Below are 19147 nucleotides of genomic sequence, written 5' to 3' on the forward strand. Positions count from 1 at the left end.
TAGAATTGATTTGCTTGTATTATTTAGGAATCCATACCGCGAACGAATATTTAAATATCGAGGATGTGTGTGCGTTCACGCACGCGTGTGTATATTAGTTTGTAGTTTTTGGCAGTAGTTTCGACAAGAGCATGAACTTCCTGACTACTTAATAATCTGTGCCCTGTGGTAGGTAAAACGAAAGAAGGGCGCAGCACGGAGGCAGCAAACGACCGCGGAAGATCAGCGGAGGCGAAAGGAAGATAAACAAGGCGGAGGAGCTGGTGTAGGCAGTGAATCTAGTAACGAGAGCGAAGCTGGTTCTGCCAGTGATACAAGTGAACAGTTGGGTTCCATTCAACCTACATCGAGGGTGCGACATACCACGGCCAATTCCAACAATTCCTCGGGAAACGGTTAGTTGACGTAGCTTCTTGTAAATGGACTTCCCATCAGGTGAACTAACTATTCACTTGCAGGGTAAGTGATCCGCGTTCCATGATTATACACTTACTCGTCTCTATAGAGCTATGTGGGAACCCGAGAAATTCAGGAGTATATTCTCAAAAGGTTATGTACTTCTGTTTAATCTAAAAATGTTTCTATAAATTCGTTCACTTACTTTTTAAACTTCCTGATACTCTTTAGGTTCGCTAAGCTCTTAAATAAATCCCGTTTCGCACACTTACCCTGTTTCGATGTAAAATAACGTACAAGTTTTCTCCTTTCGTGTAATTTCACGTAATTATTAAGAATGTAAAAAAGAACAAAAAAAGAAAGATGATGAAAATTTAAAGATTGACATGTATATCTATGAAATATCAATAATATAACGAGCTTTTTAACACTGAGTTTATGTTACTAACGTATAATTGGTTTTAAATAAATTTCTTTTACGTCGATTTTTAAAAATATCAAATTGTTTGTCCGATAGGAAATAATAAGGAACCCAGGAAACGAGGTAGAAGACCAAAGACTACGAAAGGTAACGAACTAGGTGGAGAAGATCAGCAACCTCGTCAAAAGAAAGAACGTAGAGACGATAGTGCGAGCGGTGGTAACAGTGGACCAGGTGGAAGTGGTGGTAGAGGTGATCCCTTTCGTAGACCGCCGATATCGCAATTGAAAAAAACTGGTGATAGTTGGCTGCAAGACGGCGCTTGTTTCGAAGTAGCTCCAAAGTTGGCTAAATGTCGTGAGTGCAGATGGACACCGCACCAGCGCTCCAAAAATCTTCCTCAAAATATTTTCTGCAGATTTTATGCATTCCGTAGATTACGGTACACGAAAAACGGACAATTGGCGATAGCAGGATTTAGCGATCCTCACAAAGATGCATCTGAGGTAAATATTCTAAGATTTCATATTGCCTTCCAATTCTTGTTGCAACAATAAAGCGAACAACCATTTCGTTTTCATGTTATAGGTAGATCTTCGGTTATGGTTACCAGGAAAAGAAAGTTCGGATAGCAAGAAGGACGAAAAGCCTGACAAGAACGACAAAGAGAAGGGAGACAAAGAAGATCTAGATTTGGAAATGGCTCACAGATTACTTCGTCAAGTTGGAGATCAATTTTGTGATCTTTTGCATCAAGAAAAGGACGCTCTTCAACAACACATGGCAGAAGGTGAATTTTATTTGGAATTGAATTTGAATTGGAAACTTCTGGAGGAGATAATTTAATTATGTTAAAGCAATAAAATAAAAATTGTTTAGATCTATGTTTATACATTTTCATATCGCATGTTTCATATCGATGTGTAAACGAGTTATGCGTTATACATTATAAAATTTATGTACAACAATTTTAACGAAAATAAGTTCAAAAAAAGTGAAGAGAAAGTGAAAAGAATAAATATAAATCAATTATAGCATGTAATCTATTCGTATATTGTTTCTCTTGCTTCTGTGTATTTTAAAATTTCGTTTAATATTAATATTTATTTCGAAATTTATATTATAAGCATGTAATTAAACGAACTTGCTTTGATTATTTCCTTTGTTCGCATGATTTAACGCTTTGCGTATCGATTGTTTCTTCACCTTGACAGCAAGTTCGGGACTTGTAGACGGAACAGTCGCTTGGAAGAGAGTGGTCCAAGGTGTCCGAGAGATGTGCGACGTCTGTGAAACGACCTTGTTCAATTACCATTGGGCTTGCGGAAAATGTGGCTTCGTCGTGTGCATCGATTGTTATAAAGTAAGAATATTTCTTATATTCTTCATAAATTTACTCATTTATAGTATAATTAATATATACATGATGATAAATAATTCTTTGACCACTTCATAATGATATATATATATATAAATCTATAAAATATCGAGCTTTTTAACACTGATAAAACTATCATGATCATTTTGAATATTTGTAGCTTTATTCACAAAAATTTAACAAAACGTAAATATTATTAGGGACGCAAGAATGGGACGATCAAGATATGGGGAGAAAGCGGAAAGGATAGAGACGATTTTTCATGGCTTTTATGTACAAATAGACAAGTGCACGAACCCGAGCGACTCATGCTTACACAAATTATTGCTGGTGACAGCCTGATACGTCTTGGCCAACGATTGCACGAATGCCGTGCAGAATGGGGAATACCCCAACATTGTGGTTGTTCACTGGTCGTTCAAACTCCTGCCAACGAATATTTGCGAAACATGATAAAAGGCGACTCGGTGCCCGTTTTGAATGGTAACGTTAAGCAGGAAATTAAGGAAGAAAAAAAAGTAAATGAATCGAATGGATCATCGGAGAGTAAAACGAATGGTGAAGATAAAAATTCTCCGTTAAACTGGCTGGCAGATGTAGCTTTACAGAATCAGGATAAAAACGAAAGTACTTCTAGTTCAGATTCCGATGAAGATCGGGATGGCAATTATTCGACCCTGAGAGAATTGCTTATCCGACCGTCCCACAAATCAAATGGTAGTGGTTCTAGATCAAATTCGCCGACGAACAATTCCGGTAATGTTAACGTTACCTCCGGAAACAATGCGCAGAACAACGTGGCAAAGTCTGGGAAAAAGTCGAAGATGGACACATTGGACGAAGTGATATCTAGCGTTATAGAGCACAGTGTGAAAAAGGAGAGAGAAGATGAGCTGGACGATGAGAAGCCGAGAGAACTTAAGCATTTCGTCAGAAGATACAAATGGACGCAGAAGGGAAGGGAACCGTTGCCCATCCGGATCATGACACTTACCGAAAGCAAGAGTCTTTACCCAGACGTACCACATTCTTGGCTCTGTGATGGAAAATTGCTCAGGTTAAACGATCCGAACAATCCTAACAATTACAGAATATTTCAAGATCAATGGAAACGTGGACAACCGGTTATCGTGTCAGATGTTGCAAAGTTATTGGACATGAGCCTCTGGCATCCAGACTCATTCGCCAGAGATTTTGGCGATGAGAAGAACGATTTGATAAATTGCATGACTGGAAATCTGGTACCAAATCAACCTATGCGTAAATTCTGGGAAGGATTTGAACATTTCTCGAAAAGATTGAAAGACGAGAGAGGAAATCCGATGTTGTTAAAATTAAAGGACTGGCCTCCTGGTGAAGATTTTGCGGAATTGTTACCATCGAGATTCGCGGATTTGATGAAAGTTTTGCCGTTGTCGGAGTATACACATCGAAACGGAAGACTGAACTTGGCAAGTCGTTTACCCGACTGTTTCGTGAGACCAGATTTAGGGCCCAAAATGTACAATGCTTATGGATCGGCTCTTCATCCAAACAAAGGCACCACTAATCTCCACCTAGATATTTCTGATGCAGTTAATGTTATGGTTTATGTGGGTATACCAAAAGACGCCGATAACGACGAACACGTCAAAGGTATTTTTCAGTATATGTTTTTTTCCCTGATGTTTTTAAAATTTTCATTTCGAAGAACTTTTTTAACAATGCGAATATACGTTACAGAAGCATTACGAGCAATAGATGAGGCCGGCTGTGACGTCTTGACACGCCGACGTGTTCGCGAACGGGGAGAGGCACCGGGTGCGTTGTGGCATATTTATGCAGCTCGAGATGCTGATAAAATCAGAGATCTGTTGAACGCTGTTGCTTTGGAGCGTGGGGCTCGTTTGGAGCCACATCACGATCCAATCCATGATCAAAGTTGTTATCTCGATGGACCTTTGCGAGAACGATTGTATCGCGAATACGGCGTCGAAGGGTAAATTATCTTCTTTTTCTTATTTCGCATATTTTTTTGAAATTCTTATAAAAATATGTTTTTATTTTTCGCAGATATGCTATTGTACAGTGCCTAGGCGATGCAGTATTCGTTCCAGCTGGTGCGCCACATCAAGTCCGTAATCTTCACAATTGTATAAAGGTAGCCGAGGATTTCGTATCTCCAGAAAATGTGTCGCATTGCTTCCATCTAACGCAAGAGTTCCGTGCATTATCCGACACGCACACGAATCACGAAGACAAATTGCAGATTAAGAATATAATATACCATGCCGTGAAAGATTCTTTGGCCGTATTGAGCAACGTGAAGGAAGAAACTCTTAACAAGTTAAAGTCGAATAACGAGATAAAAAAGGAGGAGACGTAGCCCTAGGCCCCCTGTCGCGGTCGCAAGAGCCGTTGATCTTTCTTTGACTAAAAAAGTCTCGCTATATCAGTGAGTGCCCAATCTGTTACCTGGTCGTATATCGCTTTCCCGAACATAGCATACGTCGGGATCGATTCGAGACGACAGGAGGATTTAATCTTAAGATTCGCTCCGGAACCTGTATCGAGGTGCAAGAATTTGTTGTGATATTTGACGAGTAACTCGAAACGTTTGATTTTTGGTATTGGCTGAGCCAATGAGATTATCCGTTGTTTCATTTGAATTTCCTTTTGCGTATAGTTTTCTTTCTCTCGAGCAACGTGCTTGCGGACATGAAGTCTGCGAGTTTTTTTTTTTTTTTTTTTTTCTTCATTGAAGTATGGAGTTGTTGACGCTAACGCGCACTGCGTCCATTATCATTGTGATACCAGGAGGAGAACTTTGGATCATACATTATTTGTAATTACTTATATCGTGCCTGTATTCAATACATACTGTCTATATTATATAAATGTAGATAATGGATTACTGTGTAATGAATTCTTACTAGCAACTATCGAAAGGATCGTCTAGAGGTACCTTTGTGCAATTAGATGTCGATTATAAATTGTTAGTTGGATCAGTGATACTTGTCGATCCGCGTTACGTGCTCTCGTGATCTGGTGCTTTTTTGGTATCGATTTAAATAAAAGCAAAACAAGCCGTTTGCTAAATGGCCGATATATATTTCTTGCTAAGTTCTTGTGTTCAGCGCGGCAATGAGCATAAGAGGAAAACACTGCCTATGCTGTTCACATCAGTCCAGTTTAACGGATAAGGTGACTGGATAATTTGCGCGTAAAGTACATTAATGCGATATACGTGATAACCGCAGTTCGGCTTCCTCGAATATATACGTTTCTTCTTCGATTTGTCTTTCTTCTTTGAAAAATATATCGGCTATATCGAGCAAAGTTTGTTCGAAGGTTTGTATGATCATCGTCGTTTAAATTACGGCATCAGAACAAAAATAACAATAGTTGTAAACAAATCTTTCGATATTATCTTCATGGGATAAAAGATCGATAAGAATAGATTATTAAATCTATTGAATTTAATGTTTTTTATAGATTGGATTAACGTTGTGTGGCCCAGTGATAACCCAGTAAGAGTAATGAGTAAGAGAAAAACAAAGTAAAAGACAGAAAAATGAAAAGAATAGAAAAAAAAAAAAAAAAAAAAAAGAAAAAAAATAAGAAACTGTTATTTTTGTCGAATCACGCGAACCGTCTATCCAATAGAGCAGCAGCGATATTCTAATTGTATTTGTAATTAATATCGATAATTATGGTTAAACATTATTTAATGCAAAGTAAAAGCTGTAACGATTTTTGAAGTGCCAATGTTGAACGACGTGGACATTTTCGCGTGTTTACACGTTTGTGTATAGGTAGACAAGAAAAAAAAAAAAAAAAAAATAAAGAAAAGAGATGGACGAAAGAACACAGATTAGTCATGCAGAATTCATAGATGAGAGGCCGAGTTCCTATCATTTAACTTTCCTCATATAGAACAAACCGCTGCTTTTCACGGTATGTTGCGCGATGTCTGAATTCTTGAAAGCCATTACCGTCCTCGTCCATTGTATGTTTCACAATGACGTTTCTCACATATTCACAACTGAAAAATACCATCATAGTTGTATGTTTATGAGCCATGTCATAATTTCAATGATAAACGAAAAAAAAAAAAAAAAACAGGAAAAGAAAGAAAAAGAATAAAGTAGAAAAAGAGAGAAGAGGAAGGCAACAGCTTTCGAGGACAGACGCATGCAATTTAGCGTTTCGCGCCCTTGGTGCGCTTATCGATTGTCTGATATTCACTACGGCTGGTAATCTTGAGACCGATATGTAAGCAACAAACGAAGAACAAGGAAAAACAAATCACTGGAATCCTGAAATCCGCAATTTCTTTGATCTCAACATTCGTCTAGCATACAACGACTTGATTAAAATAATATTTAACGAGTAAATTTTTAAATATCTTAGTGTCGATAAGTAACGTTAATATTACGGAAATTATAACAAAAAAAAAAAAAAATACCCTTATTATTCACAAACGACGATAATGGTAATGATAATTGATGATACCGACGATGTATAAAGTTATAGAGAAAAAAAAAAAAAACATACTCTGTGTATTATTGCTGCAACAAAGCTATTATTCGTTCTCTTGCTACGTGTATGTAAATACATTTATACATACTTATATGTATACATATACATATATAAATACGAAAAAAATTAGACTTAAGAAATACACACTCCATGAATATGGATAAAAAAAATACACTTTACAGACGTAGGTAGATAGTTTATTATACCATTATTATTATTATTATTATTAATTATTATGATTATGATTATCATTATTACGATTAATTATTACGAAAAATACCGATATTTAAATGTTGCTAATACGTGGCGAAAAAAACACGACTACGAGCGTCTAGTGTATAAATGAGAATTATTCGACAGATTGTTTGTGTGTTATATGAATGCGTGTATGTTTTTTTGAGCGAAATTTCGGAAGAATGCTCGAGAGAGTGAGCGAGAGAGAGAGAGAAAGAAGAAGGGGCCGTGTATTGGGGGCGGAGTGGAATGGATGAGACAATTGTACAGCCCTTTAAACTCCTATAAAATATCCACCCCCAAAGTCCTACACTACCCCACCACCGGTCGCCCCCAGTCATAGCAATTATGAACCGCGGGCCGGCAGGTCTGAGTATAATTTTTTGTACTGTGTAAATGTAAGAACATACGTTTGAATAAGAAAAATGTTTATATTACAAAAAAAAACAGTGCGTATATTTATTGGTTATATTTTACTTCCCGTGTTATTAATCAAATCTATCAGTATGTGGCTTCGTTTTTCCAAGTTTGAATAAACGTTTGAAACTTAATCTCATTACAAAACTTGTTGCATCTACCAGACACGATAACTTGTTGCTTATTGGCAAAGACTCGACAGCGATTTCTCCGGTGAAATCAACGTAATATCTGTGTTAAAATAATTATCCTCTTAACATTTTCTGATTTCTTTAAATTAAATTGCAATTCAATAATTTAAATTAGATTGCTATTGAATAATTAAGAAATTAATGATTATTCTAATAACCAAATTATCAAGCATTAATCTGTATAACAGATGAACCATTTTTTTTGATAATAAAAGACTTTGTTGATCGAGTATATTATTTCGTTTTATTGTCAAAGTTCGATAAAGCATTATAGTTTTCCTGGAGAAAGATAATGAATTCTACTACTATAGAATTTTACGAAGGAATTTCAAAAGTATTGGCATAAACTTTGCTATAACTCTTTGAAAGCATATTAATATATACGTGCCTGGTATTTGAGCGCGCGCATTGAAACACGTACCAATACGTGTTCAGATTATAATATACTAACAACGATTCTGCTTCCGTTCCAAAACACACCTGGCTTGTTTCCGGCGTTGAATTTGCACGAAATCCTATAACTCGAAGAGGCTTTTGACGTTGAGCTATACTCGGCCCTAATGATAGCATATCCGGCGTGAGAAGGATAGACTTACCGATAAAGTATGGTACAAATCTATAGTTAATGTATAGTGTGGTACAGTGTCGCCTACACATTCACGCTTTCAAGATGGCGCTCAACTTGTGGAGAGAAAGACGATCGAGCGTCTGAACGATTCAGAGCGGGTTTGCTATAGCTACGTCAAGCGTCGGACAATGAACAAGTACCGGACCGATCCATTTATTTTTATCGTTGTTTTGACCAGTCAATTATAAAGATAGTGTTGTGCATTTAGTGCAAAAACAAAATGTGTAGCCATACACAGGGGATTGTTAGGCTAAAATCGAAAATAAGTACGTGCTAGTGCTCATTCCTCAGTTATGTCAATGTGTTAAGTCAAAATGGCAGCCACGTTAACTGTCGAGCAAGAACAGGTAAGCGGTTTATCCATCTTTTAATCGGAATATATTTCTCTCAGAAAATTGTTTTAATTGATATTCCCAACATCGCGAAACAATCGATTACGATTTCTCTTTTGCTTCAATCTCCATATCATATACATGTTTACAAGCGCGTAATATAAACATTCATTCTCATTTTCTCTACCTCTTATCCTTTGAATCTTTTCGACGAATTTCAACGGAAATGACAAGAGGATAAAGGTATTCTTATTCGATAAATCAGCACGAATATTTCTCATTGAGTTTCAACAATGATTATTCTATTCAACGTTATTTGCGTTAAATGAGCAAGATAGATAGATTCGCGTGAGCGTATTAAGCCTTAATCATCAATGTTTGTGCAACTAGATATTGTCATCGCAAGATTGATGCTTTATTCATTTGTTAATTATACTTTTTGAATGAATGTATTATTTTATTCCACATAAATAATTCAAGATTTTAAATAATTTTTTTTTTTAAATTTTATATACTATGATATTTAACATTGAATGATATGCGGTTAATAAATAAACAATTTTTATAACTTGTAAAGATCGTAATATAAAGAAAAAATATATTTTTTTATTTTAAAAAGAAAGAAATAAGCAAAATACAAAGAAGAAATGGAAGATATATAACGAAACATTAATAATAAAGTAATTTTAAAATTATTATTTAATGAAATTTTATTGAAGTATTGATTCATGATATTAAATTTCTTGACCCTGGAACGAACCTATCCATTTACCGCACCGGTCTCCCCGGCGAGCGTACTATGGCGGAAGTTGCCGGTGGGTAGGTAGTCGGGCACCGGAAGTTATATCGGTACCCAGGGCATGTACACAAATCATTGACGAATGACTGTTACACGTTTCGATAATATATACATATATATATATATATTATATGGAGTGTTTTAAATTAATCGAATGGTCATTTTTATTTTATTATAATTTTACTCATTATATTAATACTTTCTCTTTGAAATATACAAAAAAATTAAAAAAGAAAAATTTATGATTTCGCAAAAATATTATTAAATTTTATGTCGTAAAAATAAATTTTTAATTAAATTTAATAAATATATTATTTGCAGGCCACGAAAGAATTTATAGAAGCAGTTAATAAATGTCGGGCTGGAAGAAGAGCTGGTCCAGTATCATGGAGTACAGCTGTAAAATTTTTGACAGCAAGGAAATTTGAAGTCGCGAGAGCACTAGCGCTATATGAACAGCATGAAGCCACCAGAAGAAGAGAAGGTCTTGCACTTTTATATCCTACTCAGGAACCTTTGCTCACTGAATTACGCACAGGAAAATTTACTGTTTTAGTAAGTTCTTTAATTAATGAAAATGCCAATGGTCTTGCGTTAATGTGTGTAAGTGCTATTTAACATGATCATTCATAAAAATATTCTAGCCTTCACGGGATGCTACAGGGGCAGCCATAGCTATTTTTACAGCACATTTACACCTTCCACAAAATACCACTCATCAAACAACGTTACAAGTTAGTATATGCATTTTTGTACACGAATTTTCTTTTTTGTACGTATTATCATAACATTCTATAATTATTAAATATATATATAATATATTCTATAATTATTAAATTATTAAAAAAGAAAAACAAAAACATACTCATACTCTCTCATACTTTTATTAATCATAACAAGATGTGATAGTAAATTTTTTTAACAATTCTTTTAATAGCATATTTGTAATAATGGAACTTTCTCTGTGTCATTACAGGGCGTTGTATATCAATTAGATGCAGCTCTAGAAAGTGTAGAAACTCAAAAACACGGTCTGGTTTTTATTTATGACATGTCGGATAGCAAATATCAGAATTTTGATTATGATCTATCCCAAAAGATTCTCACCCTCCTAAAGGTAAGTGTTACATGTGCGTGATTTTTTAAATACAGATTTGTATATATATATATATATATATTAATTCATTTACTTTTCGGAATGAGAGAAAATAATATAACAATAAATTAAAATAATGAAACATTCATTAAATTTAAGTCAGATATTATAAACACTGTTAAATTTTGAATAAATAAATATGTTACATTTGTCAGAAACTTTATACTCCCGCGACACAAATTTACCATTCTCGATATTTACCTTCGTTCTTTATCATTCACAAATCTACATGATCAGAGTTGACAGAGATCCGAGAAACAAAGAGCTTTGTTAGTAGGAATGGATAGTTTCGAATGTAGGCCATTATCTTTACACAGGAAATTTAATCAACATCTTTGGCTTTTATTCGTACCACGGACGAAATCAGATCGCGTAATGTACGCGTGTTGTCACTCTGCGAAAAGATTAGTGCAGTGTAGACAAATATATAACGTTACATCATTAAAAATATATTATACATACTATACATATTTTAAATATAGTTGGATTTTCGTTAAATGTTGATTTTTTTTTTAATTTTGACAATATGATAAAATATATATAGCTTAAAATTCCGATTATATAATACCGAGCAATAAAGTAAGCACATAAGTAATTTCCAAGCGTCTGGCAGTAGAGTGTATATAGAAGGGTGCATCTCAAAGAATAGGGAAGCTTAAGGGGTTGTTAACGCTTCACGAAAACCCACTTGCAATTGCTCAGTGAGCCGCACATTCCGAGCGGAACAAGGGACTTTCAAAGGTTTCGACGGAATGACGCAGTTATAGAATATTTATGAAAATTATTTCTAACAACATTTTTACGTCACTGAATACGAGATAAAAATAATCTTCTATTTGGTCGGTTATTAGTAGGAATAGAAGATAAAGCTGAGTTCTATTCTAAAACGCATAACCTATATTGCGAAGTATGTAAAAGAGAAATGATATCAGCTTTCTATTCGACTAATATTGGCAATAATCTTTCATTTTCTGCTCTATTATACCTGTTTATAGCGTGCAATTGCTGGAACTGGAATTTTTCCAATCAAATATTCGTCTTGTCAGTCGTTTGCTAAGTTACGTTCGAATTGCGATGGAAATGGTGTCAACGACGCCCGTTCCGATTTCGTTTCTCCGTTGTAAACGGCAATTGGATTAAAAACGAGAATGAGGTATGCGATGAGGTACGCGAATATTTTGTTTACGTAGCCAAATTTTCAGTTAAAAATATTCTAAAACGTTATAGTTTTAGCAAGTTATAGAGGTTGATAACCCCGGTACACGTAACATAGTTCACATATGTTGTATCTATTTCAATTAATCCTGACGCTGTCGAAATACTGAACTGCAAATGAAACTCATCCGGATCCTTAAGTTGAGAAGCACTGACGTAATACGTCATCACATGTAGGATCGCACCTTTGCCGAGGGGAAAAGAAATTCGCGTAAGGGATGCTAGAACGGTGGTAAAAAGAAGGGGTCGTTGGCGCGCATGCGCGTATACGCGGGATAACGTCGCGACGCTCGTGGTCAGTAATCATCGTGACCCCTTTGCGGTATTATCGTGCACAGATCGGAAGAAGTTACAACCTGATTCCGCCGTCGGATCATTATAATTTCTTTTAACTTTCGTTGTGACGTTTCGTTCGAATTATATCTATCTTTTTCAACACGAAATATCGTCGAAATAATTGAAATTAGTTGTGCTGTGTTCCTGAACCGAAGTAGAAAACGGTTATTCTAATTTCACGCTATCGATTGACTGACCGAGTGTCGGCAGTGATTTCGATTTCATCGATTCGACGACGCTGGATATGTCCTAGTGATTAATCAAATTTCAAGTTGATCGAATGTTCTCGATTTATCGTTACATTGGCATTTATTTCGTTTACAAGATAATTTATGTTCTATACTCCATCATTTGATAGATTTAATCGTTTAACGAGCTCGTGTCATCAATGTCCGATAAAATATTTGCTTACGGTGCATCTTTTCTCAACATACGGTAAATGATAATTCTAATTTATTGATTGGTTATCCGAAGTCTATTTATTAATTCAATCAAATGTAATCCTTGTAATTCTAATTTAATCCTGATCTAATCTGATACAATATTCAACGATAAAATATCTTGTAATAAATATTTTAATATCTTTAGAAGATAATTTAGAATGAATTCGAATAATTTTAAATTGTAGATTCTTTTTCTTCATGTTTTCGCGGGGTTTCGATGTAATAGGGTTTATGCGCTTAACATCTCAAAGATGTAGTGGTGCTGCTGACGTCGTTACGGTACTTCCGCCCTCTATATACATTACAAAGAGTACCGAGGATTAAATTATCGTAATTCTTACATTTTTAGAGAAACATTTTTTGCACATTGCATATTCCCATTGATCTCTGATATTCATTGACCACTTACTAGGAATTATTGCTTGTTCTAATTAGATTTAATTCTGCATCATTTGATGCAACTTATATGTAGCTTATAAGAAAGGTTTAACGTTAAATTGGATCGAAACTTGTACTACGTAATTCTGTAATTTTCCTTTAAAACGAAATCCCTTTGTGTATTAAACATATATTCAAAGATTGCTTGCAGTTGGCAGTAAACGTTCCTCTTGGTTTATATATCATTCTATTATTGCATCGTCTTGCAAAGGTCAAATTTGAAAGTCGCTCCATTTCGAAAATAAATCATGCAATCATCTTAACCAATTTTTTTTTTTTTTTATTATCTTTCATTTTTAATTTTTTCTTTATATATATATATGTAAAATCATCGTATAAAAATAAACCGTAATCTTATAAATTCATCGATTATTCGATTATTCTTGTTTTATGTCTTTAATCGTAGTATTGCTTGCGTGTAACCCATTGATAAACATATGGTTTTTTCATTTTGTAATATTTTATGATTCTATATAAATTCTATTATTGAATTATGATATTTCTATGAATATATATGTTAACGATATTGTATTTATTTCAGGGTGGTTATCCAGCTAAATTAAAAAAAGTCTTAATAGTGACGGCACCGTTGTGGTTCAAAGCTCCCTTCAAGATCCTTCGATTATTTGTACGCGAAAAATTAAGGGATAGAGTATTCACTGTATCTATTCCTCAATTAACATTACATATCCCAAGGGAATCATTACCGCATCGTTTGGGCGGCACATTGGAGATACAGCATGAAGCATGGCTTCTTCATTGTCTTAAATCCATGACAAACAGGGGCGGGGGTGAACTTTGCGAGGTCAGTCTCCTATAATACAACGTGTATATATTATTATGCATTTATTATATCCTCAAAGAGATTGTTAACTCTAATAACATAGAATTTTTATATTAGGTTACCCCCAGAGTGGGTACTCCTCTTTCACCCACATCAAAAAACCAAACAGTTCATCAAAATCCCAATGGAACTACAGTCAGTAGCTCAACTAGTCCTATAATTGATAAGAACAAAGTAAAAAATGGTATCTCGAATATTGGAGATATTGAGATCACGAATGGTGATGTCTGGATGGGAACCGATGAGGCACCATCTCCAGTTCAGCCTCCGTCCTCGGCTAGTTCAGGTTTTAGCGACGACGATAGCCTTCACGGAGATCTTGGTCTTCAAGCCGTTACCATGGAGCAACTCATCGAAGAGATACATTCGAGAGGACGCGCAGGACTCATAGCAGAATATGCGGAAATTAGGCAAAGACCGCCTGAAGGTTCCTTCAATAATGCCAAGTATATAATGATTGTTCGTTAAGAAATAAAACACAAAAGGAATATTTTATAAAAATATAATCACTTTTTTTTAACAAGCAATTCGATATATTTTTCAGATTAAGATCAAATCAATCGAAAAATCGGTATACAGATGTACTTTGCTATGATCACAGTAGAGTGTGCCTATCGCAAATAGACGGAGACGCTACATCGGATTATATAAATGCTAATTTTGTTGACGGTTACAAACAAAAAAATGCGTTCATTAGTACCCAAGGTCCGCTGCCAAAAACTTGTGGTGATTTTTGGAGAATGATTTGGGAACAACAAACGCTGGTTGTTGTTATGACCACAAGGTAAATCGTTTTCTTTTACATATTTTATTGTTGTCATAATATTCAACAGAAAGAATTTCTATAATTTTTCTGATACATTTTTAGAGTGGTGGAAAGAGGACGTACGAAATGTGCACAATATTGGGGTCCTGAACCGGGTGACGAAGTACAAGCAGGTGGTTTTACGGTAACTACTCTCGAAGTTGATACAAATCCAGATTATACGATATCAATGCTTCTTCTTACAAACAAAAAGGTATGCTCGATTTAACTCTCAAGGATAAAAGCTAAAGCACTTGATGTTTTTATAAATTTATAATCAATAAATGTAACATGGTTTTATTTTAGACTGACGAGGCAAGAGAAGTTTGCCATATGCTATACACGGCATGGCCGGATTATGGAGTTCCACAATCGGCTAGAGCTTTATTACAATTTTTAGCCTTAGTAAGACAACAACAAACTAAGTTACTTGCTAGTAGAGGAGATACATGGGCCGGACATCCGCGAGGACCTCCTATAGTTGTTCATTGCAGTGCCGGAATAGGAAGAACAGGTATTTCGATGTAACATAAATATTCGTATGATATATCTTGTTTTCAAAAAATAAAAAAAAAACTTCAAAAAATGATAAAAATATTTATACACATATGTTATGTTTATAGGAACATTTTGCACATTAGATATTTGCATATCGCGACTAGAGGATACGGGAACTGTAGACATTCGTGGAACTGTTGAAAAAATTCGAGCACAGAGGGCCTACAGTATTCAAATGCCAGACCAATATGTATTCTGTCATCGTGCTCTAGCAGAGTATGCGCTTTCCAGGGGAATGCTTAGTTCACAACATCTTGCTATGTTACCTCCAACCATAGAAGAAGATTCTGATTAGATCTCTATTATCACGTACCAGATTGATGTTCTTCCCGAGTATACATAACAATCTCTTACATAGCCTATTTCTAGCTTAAATAACTAAAGGTTATTTTTTGCTATCATCTCCATCGATGTAATATTTCAAATTTCTATTCTTATGTTAGGCTATATGTTTAGAGGATATCTAAAGAAAGACTAGTTTTTTCAAGGCTAAATGTAAGAACAGAAATTTTTTATTTCTGTTTCTTGGTATTTTGCTCTGTGAATAAACGATTCAATAGTAAGAATAATGACAGTGCAGAAGCTGGCTATAGAAATGGCTATCCGAGTAAAAATATGAAACAAAGTAATAATCGGATGGACTGATTCTATTTTAACCCTCTCATATGTAAATTTTATTGTACATTTAAAAAGATAACTTATTTAAAATGTGTGAAGTGTGAAACGCCTTACTTTATAAACATTCCATTTGAAAACAATTACTATGTCAATTAAATTAATATATAATGTATACAAGTATGAATTATACTTATATATATTTCATAGATTTAAAAAATTTTCTTTATATTCTGTATGTTATACATACTGCATAAAATATGGCATTATAAGGTAAAGAAAATTTTAATTATTACAGGCATTATTTATTAATGTATTATTGTACAGATTAATAAGTTTAATAGTTAAATAATTAATAATATCTTTTCTTTTATATCAATTTTAATCAATGATTAATTTATTATTATTTATACTATTCATGCAATATATATTTTATATGTAACTATAATCGTGATTAATTTGCATTCTTTTTTATAATAATTAGCTTTGCATTCTGATCATCATTTATGATTTCTTGAAATTTAATGAAATAATTTTCTTTTATATTAAATATTTATGAGGAGAAAATAATATATATTAGTTGAACTTTGTTTTTTCTATAATGAGTCTTTCAACCTGAAATCTAAAACTTAAATTATCAAGTACAAAGGATGTAAGGACATGTTGTTATAGAATCTTTATATGAGAGGGTTAAATTAGTAACTGATTTATTGAAAATATAATGAATTTAAAAAAAAAAAAAGAAAAAAAGAAGTATGAATGTTACAAAAAATTACAAACTATGGGAAATATAATTTAAGCGGCCAATTAGTCATCGATACGTAAGATTTAAAAAAATATATTACAACATGTTACGACAGCTTTCGCCATACAGGAACTAAGTAATCGACGATTGTATTAATAGGCACTTTTTGGGTAACCAAAGATTATCTTCTACACCGTCTTAAAACATTACAATTGAATCACATATGAATATATGTAGTTGGCTGATATAAAAATTCCCTTACAGGGATTGCTAATCAGGGATCATCGCATAGATTAAAAATATGCCCAATTCTATTAAAACATTAAAAAGTAAAATTATTAGTAAAATCGTACTAAGTTAAAGTTTTAAAAGAGGCGAATGAACAACTAGTTTACCTCGAGAATCAAATGTGCTTCGTCTTAGCAACGATAGGATTTTTTAAAAACCTTAGTGCAAAGATATCGAGTAAATTCAAAACGTGCTCTTCCACGAAAGCCTTCGTGTATCTGATATATGAGAAAAGAAAGGATAATGTGATTTATAATTTAAACTTTAGAATGTTAAGGATCTTTTTAAACCTTTAAACGCTTACGTTTATATTAATCAAGATATCATGAGATGTATATTTTTGATTTCACGTAATACCATTAGTCGATGAATCGGTAAGTTCACACGGTACATTCGAAAATTATTTCAACTTCTCGGCAGCTTTTTCAAAAATCTAATCTCATTGATTATGAAAAAGACGAATATTTAAGATAAAGATACATGAAGAAAATATGTGAATGTTGATATAATTTAAGAACGTATCTAAGAACGCTGTTGTAGATGCAAACGCTTTTTAATACGAATTTTTAATATTTACTTAATGTTAAAAGCAACGCTAGAAGAAATTTTTTTTAATTACGTGTTATAAAATGAAGCGTGCTTATACAGAAGTAATAATAGAAATTCCGTTTAAAATAGTGTTTGCATAGATGTTTTATCTCAGAATTTCTTATAATGCAATTTAAGTATCCTGAATATCGATGTCTATCGATGTCCGATTTATAGCTACTCTGTCTAACCGTCTATTTGTTGAATGTATATTAAATAGTTGCAAGGAAATCATGTAATATTAAATTATTGTTACAAAAGGACAATTGATATTATAATGAATTTTTCTTGCGTCTTAAATTTAATGTATAATATGGATTTTAACGGAGACATCGTAAATTTGTTATATGATATGTGATAGCCGTTGAAATTTTTCCGATACGATTTGTAATTTTTGTTCATAAGAACGCTGCCATGTTAGCGTAAATGTTTAATTAATTAATGATTTTTGTTTATTTAAACTTCATTAATCTCTAGATTTACCGTTCGACATATACTTGTAATTTATTCAATTCAATTTTTGCCATAATGCACTAGATAACGCCAATGAGCCTCATTGGAGCGAGAATCTTTTTGTCGAGAAACTTCTGCCCAGGATCCCCCCCCCCCCCCCTCCCTCCTCCCTTTCCCCCTCTCAATGCGTGTATTTTATGTACAGTCTGTATATTATGCGCAAAATTTAGCGGATCAAAGTCTCGAAACGGATCGAAAGATTTCGATCGAAGTCTCAGATCTATCGATAGTGAATCGTTTGTTAGAAATATCTTCGAATTTTATATAATGAAAAGCGCTGTTGTACTAAATGCTTAGTCAGATTTAAATAAGTTCGAATTTTAATCTATACACGTTCCTCCTACTCTTGGGTTACCTTACAAAGGGCATGTTGTCGGTACAATCATGTTTTATTATTATTATGAGATGTAATATTATTATTATTATTATTATTATTATTATTACTATTATTATTATTATTACTATTATTACTAAACCACTTTATTATATTATATATTATATTATATTTCTCTAACGTTTGTAATTAGTTCACAATGCCCTTTTATATTATCAACATATTTATTAAAAAGATTATCTTAAAATATTCATACGATGTACATATACGCACATACTATCACAAAGTCTTAAGGTTCACTTAAACCTCCATGTTCTCAGGGTTTCACTTTCTAAGAACCTGCTAGTTAAAAATGTAAAGAAAGGAGGAAAAGAGAGTTGCGTAATATCAGTTGTGACGAATCATTAATTTAAGAAAGGCAGGACATTTTTTAATTGCACCTTTACCTTTCTTCGAGATAAAGACAAATATCCGGAGCACTTACTTGCAAAGTATTATATATCTATTATACGAATATACACTGTACATTTTTTACACAAAGTGTACATTTTTTTTTTCTTTGTTTCGTTTAAATTTTCTCTCCTTTTTTTTTTTTTTTATTCGTTTTCATTTATCGCATAAACGAGTGCAGTCTGCGAATACGGAGGTTTTATCGAGTTTTGATACTTTTTTTTTTTTTTGACGCGAAAAAGAAAATTTTGAATTTCTTCGTTTCCATCATTTCTCTCTCGCTCTCTTTCTTTCTAATTAAGTGTGGATGTAACGTGTGATTTTATAGTAATTTGTGTGTGACTATTTCATAATATCATCAGACGTGTATCGGCAAATGGAGATAAATGTGCAAACGAAATACAGATAGAAATGATCAGAGCAGGTACCAAAGTTTTTGTAAGACACTCAGACGAGTGATATAATACTCTAAATCCCTTAGAATAATTTTTCTTGCGTATCA

At 33.7% G+C, this 19147-nt stretch overlaps 2 protein-coding genes across 4 annotated transcripts in view; both read left to right on the top strand.

Moving 5' to 3' along the window:
- The window catches only part of LOC122716040 (probable JmjC domain-containing histone demethylation protein 2C), a 291449-nt gene extending 283948 nt beyond the window's left edge, over window positions 1-7501 (top strand). For 2 of the 3 annotated variants that reach the window (XM_043938733.1, XM_043938734.1), the window contains exons 12-18: window positions 173-395; window positions 914-1323; window positions 1406-1607; window positions 2032-2180; window positions 2396-3830; window positions 3918-4173; window positions 4248-7501. In XM_043938733.1, the coding sequence (XP_043794668.1) occupies window positions 173-395; window positions 914-1323; window positions 1406-1607; window positions 2032-2180; window positions 2396-3830; window positions 3918-4173; window positions 4248-4560 (2988 nt within the window). In that variant the 3' untranslated portion in view covers window positions 4561-7501. The remainder of the gene's footprint in view (window positions 1-172; window positions 396-913; window positions 1324-1405; window positions 1608-2031; window positions 2181-2395; window positions 3831-3917; window positions 4174-4247) is intronic. The other variant, XM_043938735.1, reaches the window with a different exon arrangement.
- Window positions 7502-8209: 708 nt separating this feature from the next.
- LOC122716004 (tyrosine-protein phosphatase non-receptor type 9) lies at window positions 8210-16005 on the top strand. Its single transcript, XM_043938674.1, has 10 exons — window positions 8210-8533; window positions 9639-9872; window positions 9962-10051; window positions 10294-10434; window positions 13447-13710; window positions 13807-14195; window positions 14294-14533; window positions 14618-14768; window positions 14861-15068; window positions 15178-16005. The coding sequence occupies exons 1-10, from the start codon at window positions 8501-8503 to the stop codon at window positions 15405-15407; spliced, it is 1980 nt and encodes a 659-aa protein (XP_043794609.1). The 5' UTR covers window positions 8210-8500; the 3' UTR covers window positions 15408-16005.
- Window positions 16006-19147: the final 3142 nt, after the last annotated feature.

This window comes from Apis laboriosa, unplaced genomic scaffold (assembly GCF_014066325.1).
Source record: "Apis laboriosa isolate Shangri-la unplaced genomic scaffold, ASM1406632v1 scaffold41_cov147, whole genome shotgun sequence".
In the NCBI taxonomy this organism is placed as follows: Eukaryota; Metazoa; Arthropoda; class Insecta; order Hymenoptera; family Apidae; genus Apis; species Apis laboriosa.

What these genes read in the sequence shown, in the direction of transcription:
- LOC122716004 (XM_043938674.1), top strand. Translation starts at nt 8,501, where the DNA reads ATGGCAGCCACGTTAACTGTCGAGCAAGAACAG. An exon ending in CAGGAAAATTTACTGTTTTA is followed by an intron (nt 9,873 to 9,961) that starts GTAAGTTCTTTA and finishes AAAATATTCTAG; the next exon opens with CCTTCACGGGATGCTACAGG. An exon ending in TTCTTCTTACAAACAAAAAG is followed by an intron (nt 14,769 to 14,860) that starts GTATGCTCGATT and finishes GTTTTATTTTAG; the next exon opens with ACTGACGAGGCAAGAGAAGT.